The 16,857-nt window shown below is 38.0% G+C and overlaps 2 protein-coding genes across 3 annotated transcripts in view; both read left to right on the top strand.

Moving 5' to 3' along the window:
* Window positions 1-13,847, top strand: part of ST8SIA4 (ST8 alpha-N-acetyl-neuraminide alpha-2,8-sialyltransferase 4) — a 53,785-nt gene extending 39,938 nt beyond the window's left edge. For both annotated transcript variants that reach the window (XM_030237075.2, XM_050986811.1), the window contains exon 5: window positions 9,112-13,847. In XM_030237075.2, the coding sequence (XP_030092935.1) occupies window positions 9,112-9,415 (304 nt within the window). In that variant the 3' untranslated portion in view covers window positions 9,416-13,847. The remainder of the gene's footprint in view (window positions 1-9,111) is intronic.
* The window catches only part of PAM (peptidylglycine alpha-amidating monooxygenase), a 654,400-nt gene that overhangs the window by 210,389 nt on the left and 427,154 nt on the right, over window positions 1-16,857 (top strand). The window lies entirely within an intron of this gene.

The following is a 16,857-nucleotide window of genomic DNA, read 5'->3' as shown; positions in this document are numbered from 1 at the left end:
CTGTTCAAATGTTCTCCAACATTTTTAAGGTTTTATCTTAGTCGGCAATATTTCAATATTTTTAAATGGTTCCATGGAACAAGATAAAAATACACAAAATAGTAAATAGTTGTTAGAACCATTAGAACTGTAAAGGGAATTTTAAAAAGCCCAGAAGTGCTAGCAGTTTTCAATAAATGTGGAACAAAAAATAGTTTACTTGCTGCAGGTTCAGTCTGTATTAATCAAAACAAGATTGATTTGCAATTACACACTGGCACATTGACTTTCATTTTATAATTGTGAAGGCAGTTCATTAATTTATAATGTCTCCGTGGGGAGGTAAAAAAAAAAAATTGTTGCAACTCTGTAGGTTTATCACAGGTGGATTCTAGTTTATGGCTACAAATTGATTTTTGAATTTTTTTTTTAGTGATTAAGATTTCTTAACCTGAAGGAAACATTAACATGTCTTCATATGTATATGAGCTGGAAATACACACTCACAGCGCAGAAAGTCAATTGTATCCTGGGCTGCATCAAAAGGAACTTGGCTAGCAAGTTGAGGGAGTTCATTCTGCCCAATTTTGCTCTGCTGAAACCCCACCTGGAGGCTTGCATCTGGCTCTGGAGTCTTCAACAGAAAGATGACAGGGACCTGCTGCAGCAGGTACAGAGCAGGGACACAGAAATTATCATAGGGCTGGAGCATCCCTCCTCTGAGGAAGGGCAGGGAGAGATGGGCTTCCTGAGCCTGGAGAACACTCCAGGGACATCTTACGGTGGCCCTCCAGTACTTGAAAGGAGCCTACAAGAAAGTTGGAGAGGCAGAGACTTTTTACCGATTTCTCCCAAGACAGGATGAAGGACAGTGATTTTGAGCTGAAAGAAGGTAGGTTTGGGTTAGACAGAAGGCAGAAATGTTTTATCATGAGGGTGTTAAGACACTGGAACAAGTTGTTCAGGGAGGTTGGGGATGTTCCATCACTGGAATTGCTCAAGGCCAGGTGTTGGATGGAGCTTTGAGCAAGCTGGTCTAGTGAAGTATGTCCATGCCCAGAACACCAGGAGAGGGCTTGACTGATCTTTAAAGGTCCCGTCCAACTGAATAAATTCTGTGATTCTCTAATTCATAGAATTCTGTATTTTACTCCTGTAAAATACAGAATTCTACTTCTGTATTTTATTATCTGCACAGTAGGCATATGTTATTGTCCAAGTACGTCAGAGAAATAAAATAGCTATGGAACACCTCACTGGAACATCTGTCTCTTTCCAACATATTCCAGTAAGGAGCTGGTCTGTCAGAAAGGAAAATCTTTTCTACGCAAGTTTCTCTCTTGACTTTCTGAATCTGTGAAATGTACTCTAGGTCTGTTTTCCTGCGCCTTTGCCATGTGTCTGTGTGCACATCTAGTGCAACTGTAATCTCAAATTATTTATAGATGAGTTCTTCTAAAATTAAGCTATGTTTCACTTTTGAAAATGGTTTTGTGTGTGAGTTGAGTGAGCAACGCTTTTTAGCAGAGGCATGTACTGTGCTAGAATGTCAGTTGATGACTTTCATGACTCTAAAGCAAGAGTAGACGTTTCAGTCTCTATGCAGTGGAAAACTAACCATATTTACTGGCAAAGGTTCAGGTCTCTTTTTCATGTAAATGGATTCCTGAGGGCTTAAATAATTTTTGAAACATATTGATGGATAGTTATGTCCGGTTTCATAGAAATATTAGTAAGTAGTCTTTAGTTTCCCTTGTCCTGTAGTGTGATATATTCAGCTCCAAACAGAGAACATTTCGAACTACTAAAGAGGCAGATGAGGACAGAATCTTGACTTTTTGAGTAGAGCTTTGATGGAGTTTGAGCTCTTCATGAAGTGCATTATTCCTTTTCATGAAAGAGGTTTTCTATGTATGCTCTTTGAAAATATTGTACACTGAAAACATTCAAGTAGATCTTGTGCACTCAGAAATGCTTTTGTGCTGGCTGTCACATTTTCTGTGTTGTTGTTCACACTTTAATTCTTTCATACTTTAGATTCCTTGTGCAGCATTCTGCACAAAGCATATCTCAGAAAAAGAAAAATAGTGCATTTTTAATTAAAACAATCACATAAATTGAGAGGGTAAATTGAAGAGTTGTTCCTGTCATTGGTGTGATTAATCCCACTGAAGACAAGAAAGCACAAGGAAAGGATTTGTTCTTTGAATTTAAGGAAGATACATGCCCTAACACTTTCTTTAGAAAACAGATGTTGGGTACCAAAACATAAACATGGCTATTTAAGAGATCCCTTTCTAGTCTGTAGTCTTACCAGTGCCGGTTGCCAACACAGAAAAGTAGAAGAAAAGTTAGAAACAAAGGAAAGATTACCCTGTGATATATGCATCACCAACAGATTAGTAAATTTTTGAGAAGGAGTTTCATCTGCACCACTGGGTTTATGAACATTGACAAGTTGTGGGTTTTTTAGTCAATTGGTCAATGGCATCCAAGCATGCTATTGCCTTGAATTCCCAGTTTAGTGTTGCATTGTGTAAAAACGACTTTAATCTGTTTATTTCAGACCTACTAATAAATGACTTTACTGAGTCAGTTACTTTTTATGTTACAGTGCCTATGTTAAAGTGGTAATAAATTCCTATTTGCCACCTTCACCACTTCATAATTTTGGAGTGTTTTGCCATCTTCCCATCCAATTGTCTCTTTTTCAAGCTATTCTCTCCTTATACAGAAGGTACTTTATTCTTCTAATACCATATGTTGCTTTATTCTGTGTCTTGTCCTGTTCTGAAGTACTTTTTGAGGAAGTGTCATCAAGACAATATACATACTCTAGCTTCTCAAACTGACACTCTTAAGTAACATTGAAGTGTTTTGTCGTCTTTCAAAATCTTTTTTCCCCTAATGGCCTATTAATGTTAATATTTTAACTTCTCAAATACCATATAGGATTTCTCATTTTAAAAATAGGAAAGCTCTTTTTAAAAATATTCTGTCTGTAACAGAAACAGAATTTCAGTGACAGCCACTTATGTTAAGTATGTTTGCTTGGAGATCAGCTTGGATATCTCAAGAAACAGAGCTCGGTATGGTCTTTTGAGCTATTCAGAGTTTAAACATATATGTTTCCTCAGATTCACCCCTGTGCTGAACAAGGAATTCAAAATCCAGTGAAATGTACGCAACCAGATTCTGAATCTCTCTAACCTGTGACATATTACAGAATTTGTAAATAAGGCAAATAAAGATGCTAAGTACACTAAATTACTTGATATTTGAATGTAACCCATCATATCTAATTTTCTTCGTCTGAGACAACACTTCTCAGCCATGAGAAAGCACATCTCATATTTTAATTTAGTCAGAAGTTACCTATTCCACAATAACAGGATAAACAATTGTAATTTGAATTCTCTATACATATTTCCATTCATATAATGTAATGATGACTGGCATCAATTGTTGCATGCATTAGTCATTGTAATAGAGTCTTCTCAGAAGATCATTTTAACATTAACTATTTTTAAAACAGATGTCTGTGGGTTTATGTGTTTATTTTAATTTAATTTTTGCCAATAGCTGCAAGGAGACATTGTCAGGTAGCAACATGCTATTCAATTGCCATCCCTCCAACGGTCATGCTGATAGTAAAAACATTGCATTTTCATAAATATGAGGATATCTTGCTAGATATAAGTGAAGGTCTGGTGGATTTGACTGTATATTTAACTGTAGATGTTGTTTTGATCTGGTAGAAACAGTTTTAGTATTTTTCAAGACCAAACTACTGAAGTTCCATAAACTCGAAGACTTTGAGTTTATGGAACTTCAGTAGTTTGAAGTTTGACACAAATAGTGTCAAACTATTGACTATTGATCACAAACTGTGATCTTTGACACAAATAGTGCTTATGGTTGTAAATAATTTATTTATCTCATATTCACCAGGGCAGACTTTCACTTTTTTCATTGGCTTTTTTAAACGTAGACAGAGTTTCCCACTCAAGCACCTTTGAGCCCTCTTAAAGCACAAAAAGTATTTGCCAACTGAAGCAAGCTAAACAGTGAGCTGCAGAGGTGGTTGGGCTGGCGTTATGATCCGCTAGTACAAGCAGGGGGTCATCATAGTTTGTTGACTGATCTCAGAGTGCAGAAAAAACACGGAGGGGATTTCAAGATAAATACACCTTTTGTTGAATGACCGCAGCAAATGAGATAGAGTGATTTAGAAAGGAGATAAAGGGGGAGAGAGAGAGACAAGGGAAAGGGTGTAGCTACCAACACAGGGATGGAATCCTCGATAGTCCAGACACAGGGAGAATCGTCACATAGGGGAGAAACTCAAAGTCCTGGTTAACTCAGGGATCTATTATAGTCCTTTGCTGAGGGGGGAAACAGATCTTGAAATCACTGAGGGGAAACAGATACAATAAAGAATAAGTCTATTGAAATTTCTGAGGGAGAGCAGGTATTGAAAAAGGGTACAGACAGTCCATGTTCTCAGCAGTGAGCGAGACCCATGCTTTCTTGGTCGAGAGAACACACCTGGCCTCACTTCGATCAGGCCAGCCCCCCACCCCCATCCTGTGTTAGGATTACAGGGATCTCAGTCTCAGTCCTTGGGAGGGGGCTTCAATCTCTGTCCATCATGGTAGTAGTGAAGCAGATAAAGGGTTTTCCCTAAGGGACCACCAAAGTTACCCCTCTAAGTTCATTTGGCCGAGAGGTGGGGAAATTCATGGGCCATTGTCATGAAGCAGGCCCAAGCATATAGGGCTCCTTGGCAGGCCCTGCTAGAAGCAGTAAACTATGGCGGCACTGTAGACACAGCTGCGAACAGTCACTTCGTGGGGCATCCACCTCAACCAGGCCAGAACTCTCATTAGGGTCTTCAGTGGTCCCAGTCAGTCATGGCAAAAATGAGGGAAACTTTGGACCGTCTCTTTCAGCTGGAGCACAGGCCCAGCCAGCAATGGCTGAGGAGCCCTCCTTGGAGAAAGACATTGGACTGAGATTAGTCACAGGTCTGCTGACATTCCTTCCAATACAAATAATCTCTTGATACTTCTAAAAGTCATTATTACTGCGAAGTTTAGGTTTTGTACCAATGCCTCAATTAAAAAATCAATTTTTTAATATAAATTTTATGGCTTTGTGTAGTATCTTAGTGGAGACAAATAAGGAACTTGACAAAAAGTACATTTTTACACACACAATTGTAAAACATGTATTTTATTTGTGGTGTGGAACTGCATATAGGAACTATGTTTCATTAAGGTAATAATAAAAAGGAAGGAAAAAACATGCACGTTTAAAGCATCAGAAAGTTTTTTTTTTCATCTGAAGTATAATGCTGGCAGAAATCCATTATTGACAGTATTTCTTTCTAGTACTAACAGAAATACCAAAAATGTCTTTGATTATTTTCATTTTTTAATGGAAAATACAGTGAAACATGCAAGAGATCATTGTTCAGATTTTAAAATCATATAAAATCTATTTGAAATGTGTATGCTCTGTAAAGAGAAAGGGTTGTAGAAGAGAGATCCATATTGGACTGTGTGAAAGTTCTTGGACGTGTGGCTGTGACTCACTACCTAATATGTCTGAAGGGGGTAGAAAAGTTTCAAAGGCAAAGATATGCTTGGATTTGGGATGAGGAGCTGAAGTGAAAATAGAATGATAGTAGGAGCACAAGGGCATTGTTACAGGAACCAATACCTTCTCAAATACCCCTTCTTTTCTTGGAAGAGGCATTTTTAGCAGTCCCCTGCTATCAGCTGGGTGACCCTTACTCTTACAGTGTATTATGGGGCTTTTTAGTTACCTGTTGCAAACGTGGTATTTATTAACAGCAATTTTATAAAATGCAAATACATGGACAGAAGTACAGACCTGACCTTCCTTTCACTGCAGACGGTTCAAAATGCTCTCTTATTTGTGCTGTCTTTCACTTACCTTAGAGATTACTTTTTCCTTTTGAGCATAAATTTAGTGTCATGGTATCTTGCCAGTGTCTTAACTACATTACCATCAGCCATATATTTTAAAGTAATTTGAAGTGAGATCTCTTTAAATTCAAGCTACTCAACTTCAAGTCACAGGAATTATAGGATTAAAGAGTGTTTATGCATTGGCACATTCACGAAATTCAGCCTTCAGGCCTCACAAAGAGTTGTTTTAGCATGAGGCGTCAAGAAAATGAGTGGTGATGCACTGCATGGCCAGTTACAGACTTCATAGTGATGACTATTTTCTTACATGGTGAGATCCACCCAGTCCTGTCAGTTAAGCTGATGCTGTATCCAGCTGGAAAGTCAGGAATTGGTCATGGTTGAAAATCTAGAGATCTGAGAAAAAAGAGATGCTCATTCGGTTCTATAGTTAGTTGCTTCCTTCATGATGTAGTCGTAGTTAAACAGAAAATGAGTGCATCCCAGACAAGTATATCAGAATATCTTTATGCTTTAAAATAAAGCTATGATAAAAATACATAAACTAAAAACAGGTACAAAGATGCTTATTGCTTAAAGCATCTATAACATCGATCACCCCTAATCAGCCTTAACTCAGAGATTAGAACAGGTACCTGAGCAACTGAAAAGTTGGCAGATATCTTTCAGATCCAAAATCACAAAGACTACTTGAGATTTGTGTCACCACTTGGCAATTCTATTCATTCAAGCAGATGTTGGCAGCCAGGAATTTGGAGAGATAAATGATCTTTAGGAAGCATCAGCCTAGAGCACTGAGTGCCTCCAGCTGTTTCATTGTTGCATTTCTTTTTTTTTTCTTTTTAACCGAAGTATAATTGATTCCAAGTTACAAAATTTTTATAGTAATTACATTAAGTACTATATTTTCAATATATATATATAGAGAGAGATTTTAGGTATCTTTTTGATTTTAAGAAATACCAAATAGGTAAACTTCTGGTTTGTATAATACCTGAATATAACAAACAGAAGAGAATATATGTTTTTACACTCTGAAATTGTTAGAGGGTCTTCATTGCATCTTATCCTGTCATTACATACTTATTTCTGAACAGAAATGCTTAAGTAAGATGTAGTGTCCTTTTCATATTTGCCTGTTTACTAATTTATTTTTCTGCCATGAGCATCCTATTCCTGGAAGGTTGAAATTCAGCTGGAATGATAGCGGTACCCTGTAGTACCAGATGCATCAGTTTTGACTGCTCTTTGGCTAGAAACGCTTTTGTTAGATGGATGACTGCATGAGATTAAAGTACCAACTTCTCAAGAGACAGCAACCAGTTTCTACAAAAATTAAGTAATTAGCATTTAATCTGTTCTGCTGTATCTGTGATATGAAGTGCTGAAAGTGTTCTGATTTCTTTCTCCAGCAACTTTTCCATAAATAAACATTTATTTTCTAGAATGGAGTTTCTCCTTCAGTTTATCTTGTCTTAAAGTTGGAGTTTATCAGAGTGAGAACTGCTTAGCATGTTATGTCTAAAAAATGGTGTTTATGAAGACAATAAAAAACTTTATATGCATGTGTAGATATACCCATATACAGTTGCATTCACCCCTTAAATATGATTTTTACTATCCTGTTTTTACAGCCAAGTAAAATTCTCCCTATGCTGGCTTTGGAGAAGCAGTTACTCAGAACTGTTTTCTGCTTGCAGATCCTTCAGCTGTCAAAAAATAAACTTCAGTATAATGCTCACAAACAAAGAAAATCAAAGAATCCACCAAAAATACCAAACTAGCTTTCACATGCATGCCTATCTATGATTCAAAGCTATGGTTTTGGCAATGAATGAAACTGAAAAGACCAGTTTCAATGGGATGGTTAATAGTTGCATATTATCTGTTGCTTTTAACATACTTTAAGCTTTGATTAACGGCATGGTTTTGCTTTTCTGTCTCATACTGGGGGTGGGACATTCCTTCTGCTACATCATTAATGCCTTTATAGCACTCTGGATGTATAATTTTAAGTTTCAGCCTTATTAAAATCCTATTTAAAACAAGGCTAACTCTGATCTGGTGAGGCTTATCTAACTTGGCCTTTTTCCTAGAGTGTGGTAGAAGCAATTCACAGCCTACAACTAAGAGTGCAGTGGCACTCTGCAATGGTTTTACGTCTGTGTGGTAATGCTAAGTCACACTTATTTCCCTTACTTCCAGTCACATATTTCCACAGTCCAATCAGTACAGCTGTGTGCATGGCTATTGTTTGTCTGAGTGAAAAGAATGACCAGTTTTAAAAATCTAAGTGACCTTTTTCATTTTCATCAAGTACTAGTGTACTTTCTATTGAATCAGACCTGCGAGAAGTGTTTTATCAGCAATAGCTGGCACTATTTTAATGATGTTCTGATTTTAAAGGTTAGAGGTGTAGAACAATGTTGGTGACAGACTTTGAGGGTACTAACATGAGCTATGTGCTGGAATCCAGTTAAGTTTCCATTCATGTCTTCGAAAACTTTCTGCTGTTTTTAAAGCCATAAGCAGGCTTCTTTGTACTGGCTCAGAAAAACTGTCCTGTAGCCTCAGTCAGACCAGTGAATGTTTGAGTACAAAACCTTTTAAAAGTCAGTAGTGTTAAGCTTTTGCTTATCTGGAGACTGCCTTTAACAACGGGTAGTTTAATGTGTTTAATCACAAGGAAGTAAATCGAGATTCTCATTTTTTAATGACTTTTGAAAGTTACATTCTTAACTTATGTTAACCATTTCAATTTGCTTTCTATTAAGGCAAGCAATCTGTGAAGTAACCACCAGACTAATCAAATAATCAGCATAGGGCTCACTTGATCACATGAACTGGATACTGCAACAGGTCAGATTTTTTTAAAGCAAGAGACTATTCCCTGATCTGTCTGAGGAGGTTAAATATGGTCCTCTAGCTTCTGCAGACATGATGTTGTGTTGGAATTAAAGCCTGAACTGAATCTCTTAGTTGAACAGGTTTTTTCCAGTATTGTGCTAAGGTCTCCCTTTACCTCTTCTAGGAGGAATAAAGAGCCAGAACAGTGTCATTATGATCTCACCTTAGAGAAAAGGAGACTTTCATCTTTTCATAGTGTAAAATAAATGCATACTTTATTCACATGAAGTTATATGAGTTTCCTAATGCCCTTTTTCTTTCTTTGCAGCTATTGGCTGACAAACAAGGTGCACATTAAACGACCCAGCACTGGTCTTCTCATGTATACACTTGCCACCAGATTTTGTGATGAAATTCACCTGTACGGATTTTGGCCATTCCCAAAGGATTTACATGGAAAACCAGTCAAGTATCACTATTATGATGATCTGAAGTATCGGTACTTTTCTAATGCCAGTCCTCATAGGATGCCATTGGAGTTTAAAACATTGTATGTGTTACATAATAGAGGAGCACTTAAGTTAACAACAGGGAAATGCATACAGCAACAAAGCACAATTATTGTACAATAAATACAGAATTCACACCTCATCATAAAGATGTTGTGAAATGGCAATGGGACCACAGTGGGGATTTGTTTCAATACCCACTAAGTCATTGGAAGAATGTGTTATATCAGAAGTACATAACCAGCTATTATACCTGTAAAGTGCTATATAACTAAGCTATCTGGACTGCAAGGTTTCAAGTGCCACTTTCATTAAGAAGAAAGCTTGAATGTATGCTCAGTAGTGTTTACAGGATGCAGTGACACATTCATCATGAATTAAAGAAGAAAAAGAGCCTGCCAATTTGCAGCTGTGGTCGGACAGGCCACACAAGAATACCCAGTTGATGGAATATTTACTTGAGTAAATAAATCAGGCTTTGGCAGAAGATATCACAGTGGGTTTTAGTAGAGAAAGTGAAATGTGTAAGATCAAAAGAATCAGTAAATGCCTTCAGTCAGAGAACTGTTTTTGATATTGTATTATAACCTCAGCTCTTGTTGCTGTTTTTATTACTGTTTGTTGGGTTTTGTTTCTTTTAAGTTTTGGAGTCCTTGCAAGATTTCAAGGATGTTATGAGTAATTACATTTTTTATCTTATGGAATTGTCTTAAGGAAAAAAGATTTGTAAGCATAGGAGGGTGGAGTAGAACATCAAATATTTTTTCAAGTGTTATTTTGTTGCATCCTGTTGTCACACAGTCCTTAACATCCCAATTGTTTTTCTAGATACTGTTGTCAGTACCCATTACATGAAACTACATGGATACCATTTTGATATGACTTATAAGTTTTTTCCTCCTGTACAGATTTCAAGACATTCAAGAGGGTGCCCTTATTTTCAATGCCAAAGATTACTTTTATACACATTTTTCCCTTCTCTTAGAGAAATGATGTGGATTTATGTTTCTTTGCTGCTTAAAGGAACATATTCTTTGTTATTTATATTTTTTAAGCATCTCAAATCAAGGCCTATGTATAGACTTCACATATAGAATTCTTCAGAAAAATCTGCAGGAATAAAGAAATTACTTCATGCATTCAAATGTGTGTGTGTGTGTGTGTGTGTGTGTGTATGTATATATATGTGTGTGTGTAGCTTTATTCTTGGTGAAAGGAAAAAGTCTAAAGAAACTCAGGTGGCAGTGGAACTAAAGGGAAAAAAAACACCTAGCCAGTTATTGGGAAAAGATGTAGATCATACATCTTTTAAACTTCTAATTTTGTTAAGTATTTATTTAATACACCTCTTGTATAATCTAGACATTCTGATGTGTAACTGTAACACTTTTTCTCACAGTTGGTTTTTTAATCATCAGAGTTCTTTCACTTCCTTATTTCCAAGAAACGAAAACAAGAAATTACAGGAGCATAGGAGAGAGTGGAGTGTCAGTACAGCATCTATTAGGAAACAAAACTTGTCATCCGATGATGTTTTTTAGTGCTAAAGGAGCACATAAATAGGTAACATCATGGTTTCATATCTTTTCTGTTATGCTTGGCTAAGGAGTAGGCATGCAGTTATAATGTATGGATATTTTCTTGTTAAATTTTCAGAGCTACATTAGGTCCTGATCTCCAGATCTGATATTCAGTGTATCTACTGAATTTTTAATTAGTTTGAGCAATTTCATATGTTTTACCACTCTCACAAACATTTACTAGCTGAAAATGCTCTTTATTGTCCATTTTCTTCTCTTAAGTTCCTATATTTCATCATGCATGATTGGAGATCTGGGATTGGTAGCTAAATCAGTGCCTTTCAGTCAAATATTACAGGAAGTAGGAAGTCAGTTCTGTTATATGTAAGATACAGTAACATCCTTCTTTATTTGCCAGACTTTTGTACTTAGGACAGTTTACTTCGGCCACATGCTGATGTGCAATAAGTGGTCCTAACATGAAACTCACTGAAACCAAGGCATCATGAGGAAGTAAACAGCCATGCAGAATGGAATGTGTTTAATTTGATGTTTATAAACCAGAGAGTGCTATTTGTTCGCTATGTACGCCTTCATTTTAATACAAGGTTATTTTTTCAATTAAGGGTGAACATATTTCTGTTCTTGCTGTTAGTGTTTTGCTACTATTGATCTTCTAAAGCATATTTCATATGCATTGACAAAATTGCTATTGGAATAAAGAATTCACAGATTGTGAGTCTCTCAGAAGCTCAGAGAAACATCTGCTCAACTTTATCTTCTGGGAGTGTCTTTTCTTCTCTCTAGTGTCAGGCTATTAACATCAACCTCATGCTCAAGTAGTCTAAAATATTAACTGACAGGTGATTTTGTTCACCTGTGGAAGGTTTGAGTATGCCACCTGATTATGTATCTGACAGCAAAGTCAATGGGGACTCCCGCATTCCGTGGCAGTAAAAAAAATATTTGTGCAAATGAATACATGAAAAGAGTTTCATGTAAATAGAAAGATAGGTGAGGGAATTTGCCTTTAAAAATTTGCCTTAAAAGAGAAATTAAACCTTGGCCTAAGCCTTGGTTTTGCATGCTTCACATTTGATTTTCTGCAAGTAAAGTTAACTTTAGTACAAAAGCCATGGAGTACAGTTTTTTACCCTATCACTAAATTTCTCTGACTTGGTTTGGCACAAGACATGACTAACACCTGCTTCAAAGACAACAGAATTTTCCCATACCTCCTCAAAACTGGGCCTTAACCTCATCTTCTGCAGGCTTTCTACCTTCAGTACTGCACTCTTGGATGCTGTGAGCTATAGGCTGAGGGCACTCAGCCATCATCCACACTCATCCTTCTCCCAGCACTCTCCCCTTAAACCAGCACCTAGGTGTGTCTCCTTACCAAAACCATGGGACTCCACACCAGTACACCTCTTCTCCCACTTGCCTCACTTTATCCTGAGCTGAGGTGTGATGTAGTGAGGGGTGGGTCTCAAACTATTCTCTGAGGCAAGTGTCAGTTGTAGTCTGACTCTGCTGGTTTTTACAAGGACTAGGGGTCATTTTACACTATTGTTCTTGTATAAGAGCTGTGTCCATGTGGAGCCCAAAGATTCTTTGGTGTGTGGTTTGATGTTTCAAAAACAATTTCTTTTGAGATAGTTTGTGACCACCAGTTACTGTTTGGTCTAAGGTGACCTGAGGTGAGACATGCCCAGGGCTTTCCTTGTTTGCATTCTACAGCTGGGAAGCTGTAGCAATGGGTTCATTGCAGACACCCTTCTTATCTGTTCCTTATACTTTCTGAGGCTCTTGGAGCATTTCTGTTAAGGCACCCCAGAACCTAATGGAAAAACAGATTACTTCTGCTGTGTGACTTTTTCCCTAAGGGTGACCCAGGACATGGCAGCAAAATCTTAACTGCTTATTAGAGACTTTAAGGTGGAATGGATTTCACTTTGCAATTCTTTACTGGTTAGCAGTCAACAGCTTAAGCCTTCATAGCTGCCTTAGGTGATTTATGTTGTTTTATATATATTCACACCTCTGCTGCCAACAGCACAGAGGATAATCAATTTATATTATAATTACCGCTTTTATAATCCAACACTACCAACAACTAAGAAAGTAGTAGGATAAAAAGAAAGATCCCTAATGTTTTCTGCCCTGGTGAGAAGCAACTGAAATCCCAATCAATTGTGTTCAGAGTGTTCCTCAAGTTTATCCTCTCATCAGCTATATCAATTGCCTGCTGTAGTTCCTAAATGTACATTAAAAATAAGAACTGGAAACTAGATCAAGACAGCAGACTGCATCTATTTTTCCAAAGGTTATGGCAGCTTTGCAATAAATAACTTGATTTCATTCAGATAAATTGATTGTAAATTGCTTATTAAGATACATGTTAATGTTTCTGTGATAGTCCTTCATATTTCATACAACTAATAGATGAATGTTTGATAGTTAACTTTCCAGCTTTGGGACAGTTCTCTTCCACAGCTCTGAGCCACTCTCCAGATATAAGAACTACTGAACCTTTCCAATCTGAGTCTGATGTGTAGTAACAACTGCATCATTCTTTTGTTAGACAATATAAGCAACATGTTTGAGGTCAGTACTTTTTCTCTAATTGTGATTTGAAGAAAAACAGGTGCAGGTTCAGTACCTTTTTAAGTGATTGGTCTAGCAAAGTGCTAAGCACTCTTTGCGGTGACTTTCCTGGGAGAGACATGTCCAGGATATAGATGGGGATCTAGATTAGCATATTTTGGGACAGAACTCTGAAATTGCACATTATTTATTTTTAAGAGCACTGTTACTTTGTGCAAGGAAAAGCACAATTGTTATAAATGTAGATAAAGGAGAGTACTATTGCTACTGAGTGTATGTCATACAATTTCTCTGGTTTAAAGTACTGACACATATTCTTTTAGAATTGCAATGTTTGACACTGTTGGTTTTATTTCAAGTACAGCTATGGGGATTGGTTTTTATTTGTATAACTGAAAAATAAAAATTTCCTTTCGTGTTTTCTGCTATATTGTGTTCCATATTTCTTTGTAACACAGTTATGGTAATTTAATCAATCTTGTAATAATTGTAAGAATCTTTGGCAGAAGAATGTCTGCTCCTTTAAGGTGTCTCATCGGGGACTTTCTCAACACAGAAGGGGATATTAAGAAAAAGAGGAAGTCATAAACAGGAACAGAGAGACACAAACTTGCCTGACCAATAACAAGGGAGGCAGAGATGAGAACCAAAACTGATGAGTCACACAAAACAGTAAGGGTCAAGTGTAGGATTTTTTATTCCAGTATGATTTTCTGATCAAGGACTTTGTCAAATGGGATACTAAGGGGAAGGGGGAAGTAAAGTATGTGGATACCCAAACCTGACAGGCAAATTATAATGGAGACAAGAAGAAGAAGCCAACCTCATCAGTCACACTAAACAGCTATCAATAAACTGTGGGTTAATGATACTTTGCAACTGATAAGAATGCAATCCTGGGGGTCCAGAGTGTTGGAGGGGAGTTGGTCGGTCTTTACAAATGGGGCAATGTTCAGGGGAGGAAGAAAAAAAGAATAGACAGAAAAGGGGCCAATCACTTGTAAACCATGGCAGGTCAGTGGGCTTGTCTGGCAGATTCCTAGGGCTGATTGACCCAGTCTATCTTAAGTCCATTAAATCTTGTCTTACCTCCTCTCACTGTCATCTCACTGTCTGTCCTATCCATGTGCATGCTGGAAGGACTCAGTGCCAGATAGTGGGGGACTCTTGTGAGAGAACTGGGTGCCACCTGCTGGAGTGCTGATGAGGGATGTGGATGCCCCTGGCCTGTGGTGTTAGCTGCTGGAGTGAGTGGTGGGGGTCTCAGTCATTCTCTACAACTACTGGAATGAAGGGCTTTATGCCAGGGGGGTTTGCATTGGATATTAGGGAAAATTTCTTCACTGAAAGGGTAGTTAGCCATTTAAACAGCCTGCCCAGGGAAATGGTAGAGTCAGACCTGAGGGACATGATGTAGTGGTGGATTTGGCAGTGCTGGGTTAATAGTTGTACTCAATGATTTTAGAGATCTTTTCCAACCTTAATAATTCTGTGATTGTGTCAGCACTGTAGAAAGTAGTGTTGACTAACCTCCTTTTGGGGGAAGGGAATACTGGTAGTTAAAAAACCAGCTGCTGGGCAGGCTCTGCATGAGTGAGGCAAATAAGGGCATCAGCTCTGGTTGCTGCAGTAGAACCACAGATCACAGTCTGTCTGTGTGCTGCTAAGCAGCTAGGCAGGAGAGGTCCTGGCCCAAATGCTCCACTAAAAGACTATTATAAAATGTTGGAAGCAATTCACAGGAGAGCAAAACTGGATCAGTGAGATCTAGATTTAAACTCCAAATGCACTTTAGATTTTTAGATAAGGTGGAAGAAATGGAAAAGACTTTGCTCGGTGATTGTATGAAGGAACATAGAAATCATAGATAATACTGCAAGTACAATACAGTGCATTTAAAGCCTATTAAATCCATCCCTACAAATAAAAGATTGAAACAATAACAGATTCTAAACCTTTACCAGACATGTTGCAAAAAGGAAATACACACTTCCATTCTGGTTATAGAAACTAGAAGATATCCCCAACTTTTTTGTAATGAGTTGGATATTTCTATGCTGTAACTGCAGTTTCCATCTTTACACACTGTTGGAGCTTATGTGTCTTTGAAAATTCTATGACTGTGTTCTTTTTCATTACACAGGCATAAAGAGGCCAAATTTTGCTGAATTCTGCTTATGGCTCTGTAATGTTAATTAGATTATTTTAAACTGCTATCCATTCTTATTGGTCTTTTGATTGCTTACTACAGCAAAAATACAAGCATATAATTGTCACAGGGGGTGGTTGTCCAGAGTGCCGCAATGTTCCCAAAGAAGTGTCTTGAAAAAGACACCTTAGGGGCGCAGGCAGGTCTGTGCTAGGATCAAGTAATTTCAGCTCTTCTGTGATCCGAGCGACACAGGAAAGATGGAGTCTTCCTGTGGGGTTCCAAGGAGAGCCTTTATTGATCTTCTTCCTCGAAGGGTCCAGTGACAAAAGGGTTTATATAGGGATCTCAAGGAGCGGGACAGAATACCAGGGCCAATGGGATGAGGGCATAGGATGGAGTGAGGGAGAAGGGCCAGTGGGGTAGAAGAAATCAACATACAGTTCCAAAGGGCTCTGGGGGCAATTTTCTTGCTCTCCCTAACCAAAAGGGTTGTAGCTCAGGTGTTGGCCCTCCAGGGGAATGCATCAGGCTTTCCCTTTGCCAGTTTTCCGATCCCCAGAAATAATTGATAGTAAGTAATTGCATTCATGAAAAATTACTGTACTGTAATGAAGACCTGCTCACACTGGCACTGTTCAGCCCTACTTTCTCCTGCCACTTTTGCAAATGGCTTCATGAACCTCTCCCTTCTGTATTCAGTTAATGCCTTATCTCCTGCAGATCCCCAAAAAAATGCACTAATCAATGAGGTGTTTTCACCTTTTTCTTTACTGCAAAACTTTAAAGATTTTTTTAATGAGATTCAAGTGCTGCCTTAAGAAACCTGATTGACAAGATGAAAAAGTACTTTTCAAAGGAGTCTTCCCAAAAGGAATAATGCAAAAAGCATTTCTGAATAATGTAAAAACCACTTCTGGTTAAGTTGTCCCTTTATGGTGCTCAGGTGGTAACAGAGCTAGCCAGCTGCACTCGTAGCTGGTCACCAGAGTAGCAGTGAACAACTGGTTGGAAGAGACCTCTGAAGATCCTTTAGTTCAACCCCATTGCCAGAACAGGTTCACCCAGCGACCAGGTGACTTCACAATATCTCCAGAGATGGATCCTCTGCAGCCTCTCTGTGCAGCCCATTCCAATGCTCTATCAAACTCAAAGTTAAAGCTTTTCCTCATACTGAGATGGAACTTTTGTGTTTCAGTTTGTTCTGTTGCCCCTTACAGAGGGTGTGGTCCCAAACAACAAAAAAAAATTCTTTCCTGGAAATCAAAACGTATTCCAAGGGAAGTGCA

The sequence above is a fragment of the Serinus canaria genome, chromosome Z (genome assembly GCF_022539315.1).
Source record: "Serinus canaria isolate serCan28SL12 chromosome Z, serCan2020, whole genome shotgun sequence".
Classification (NCBI taxonomy): Eukaryota; Metazoa; Chordata; class Aves; order Passeriformes; family Fringillidae; genus Serinus; species Serinus canaria.
This window is presented reverse-complemented; position numbering and strand designations above follow the sequence as displayed.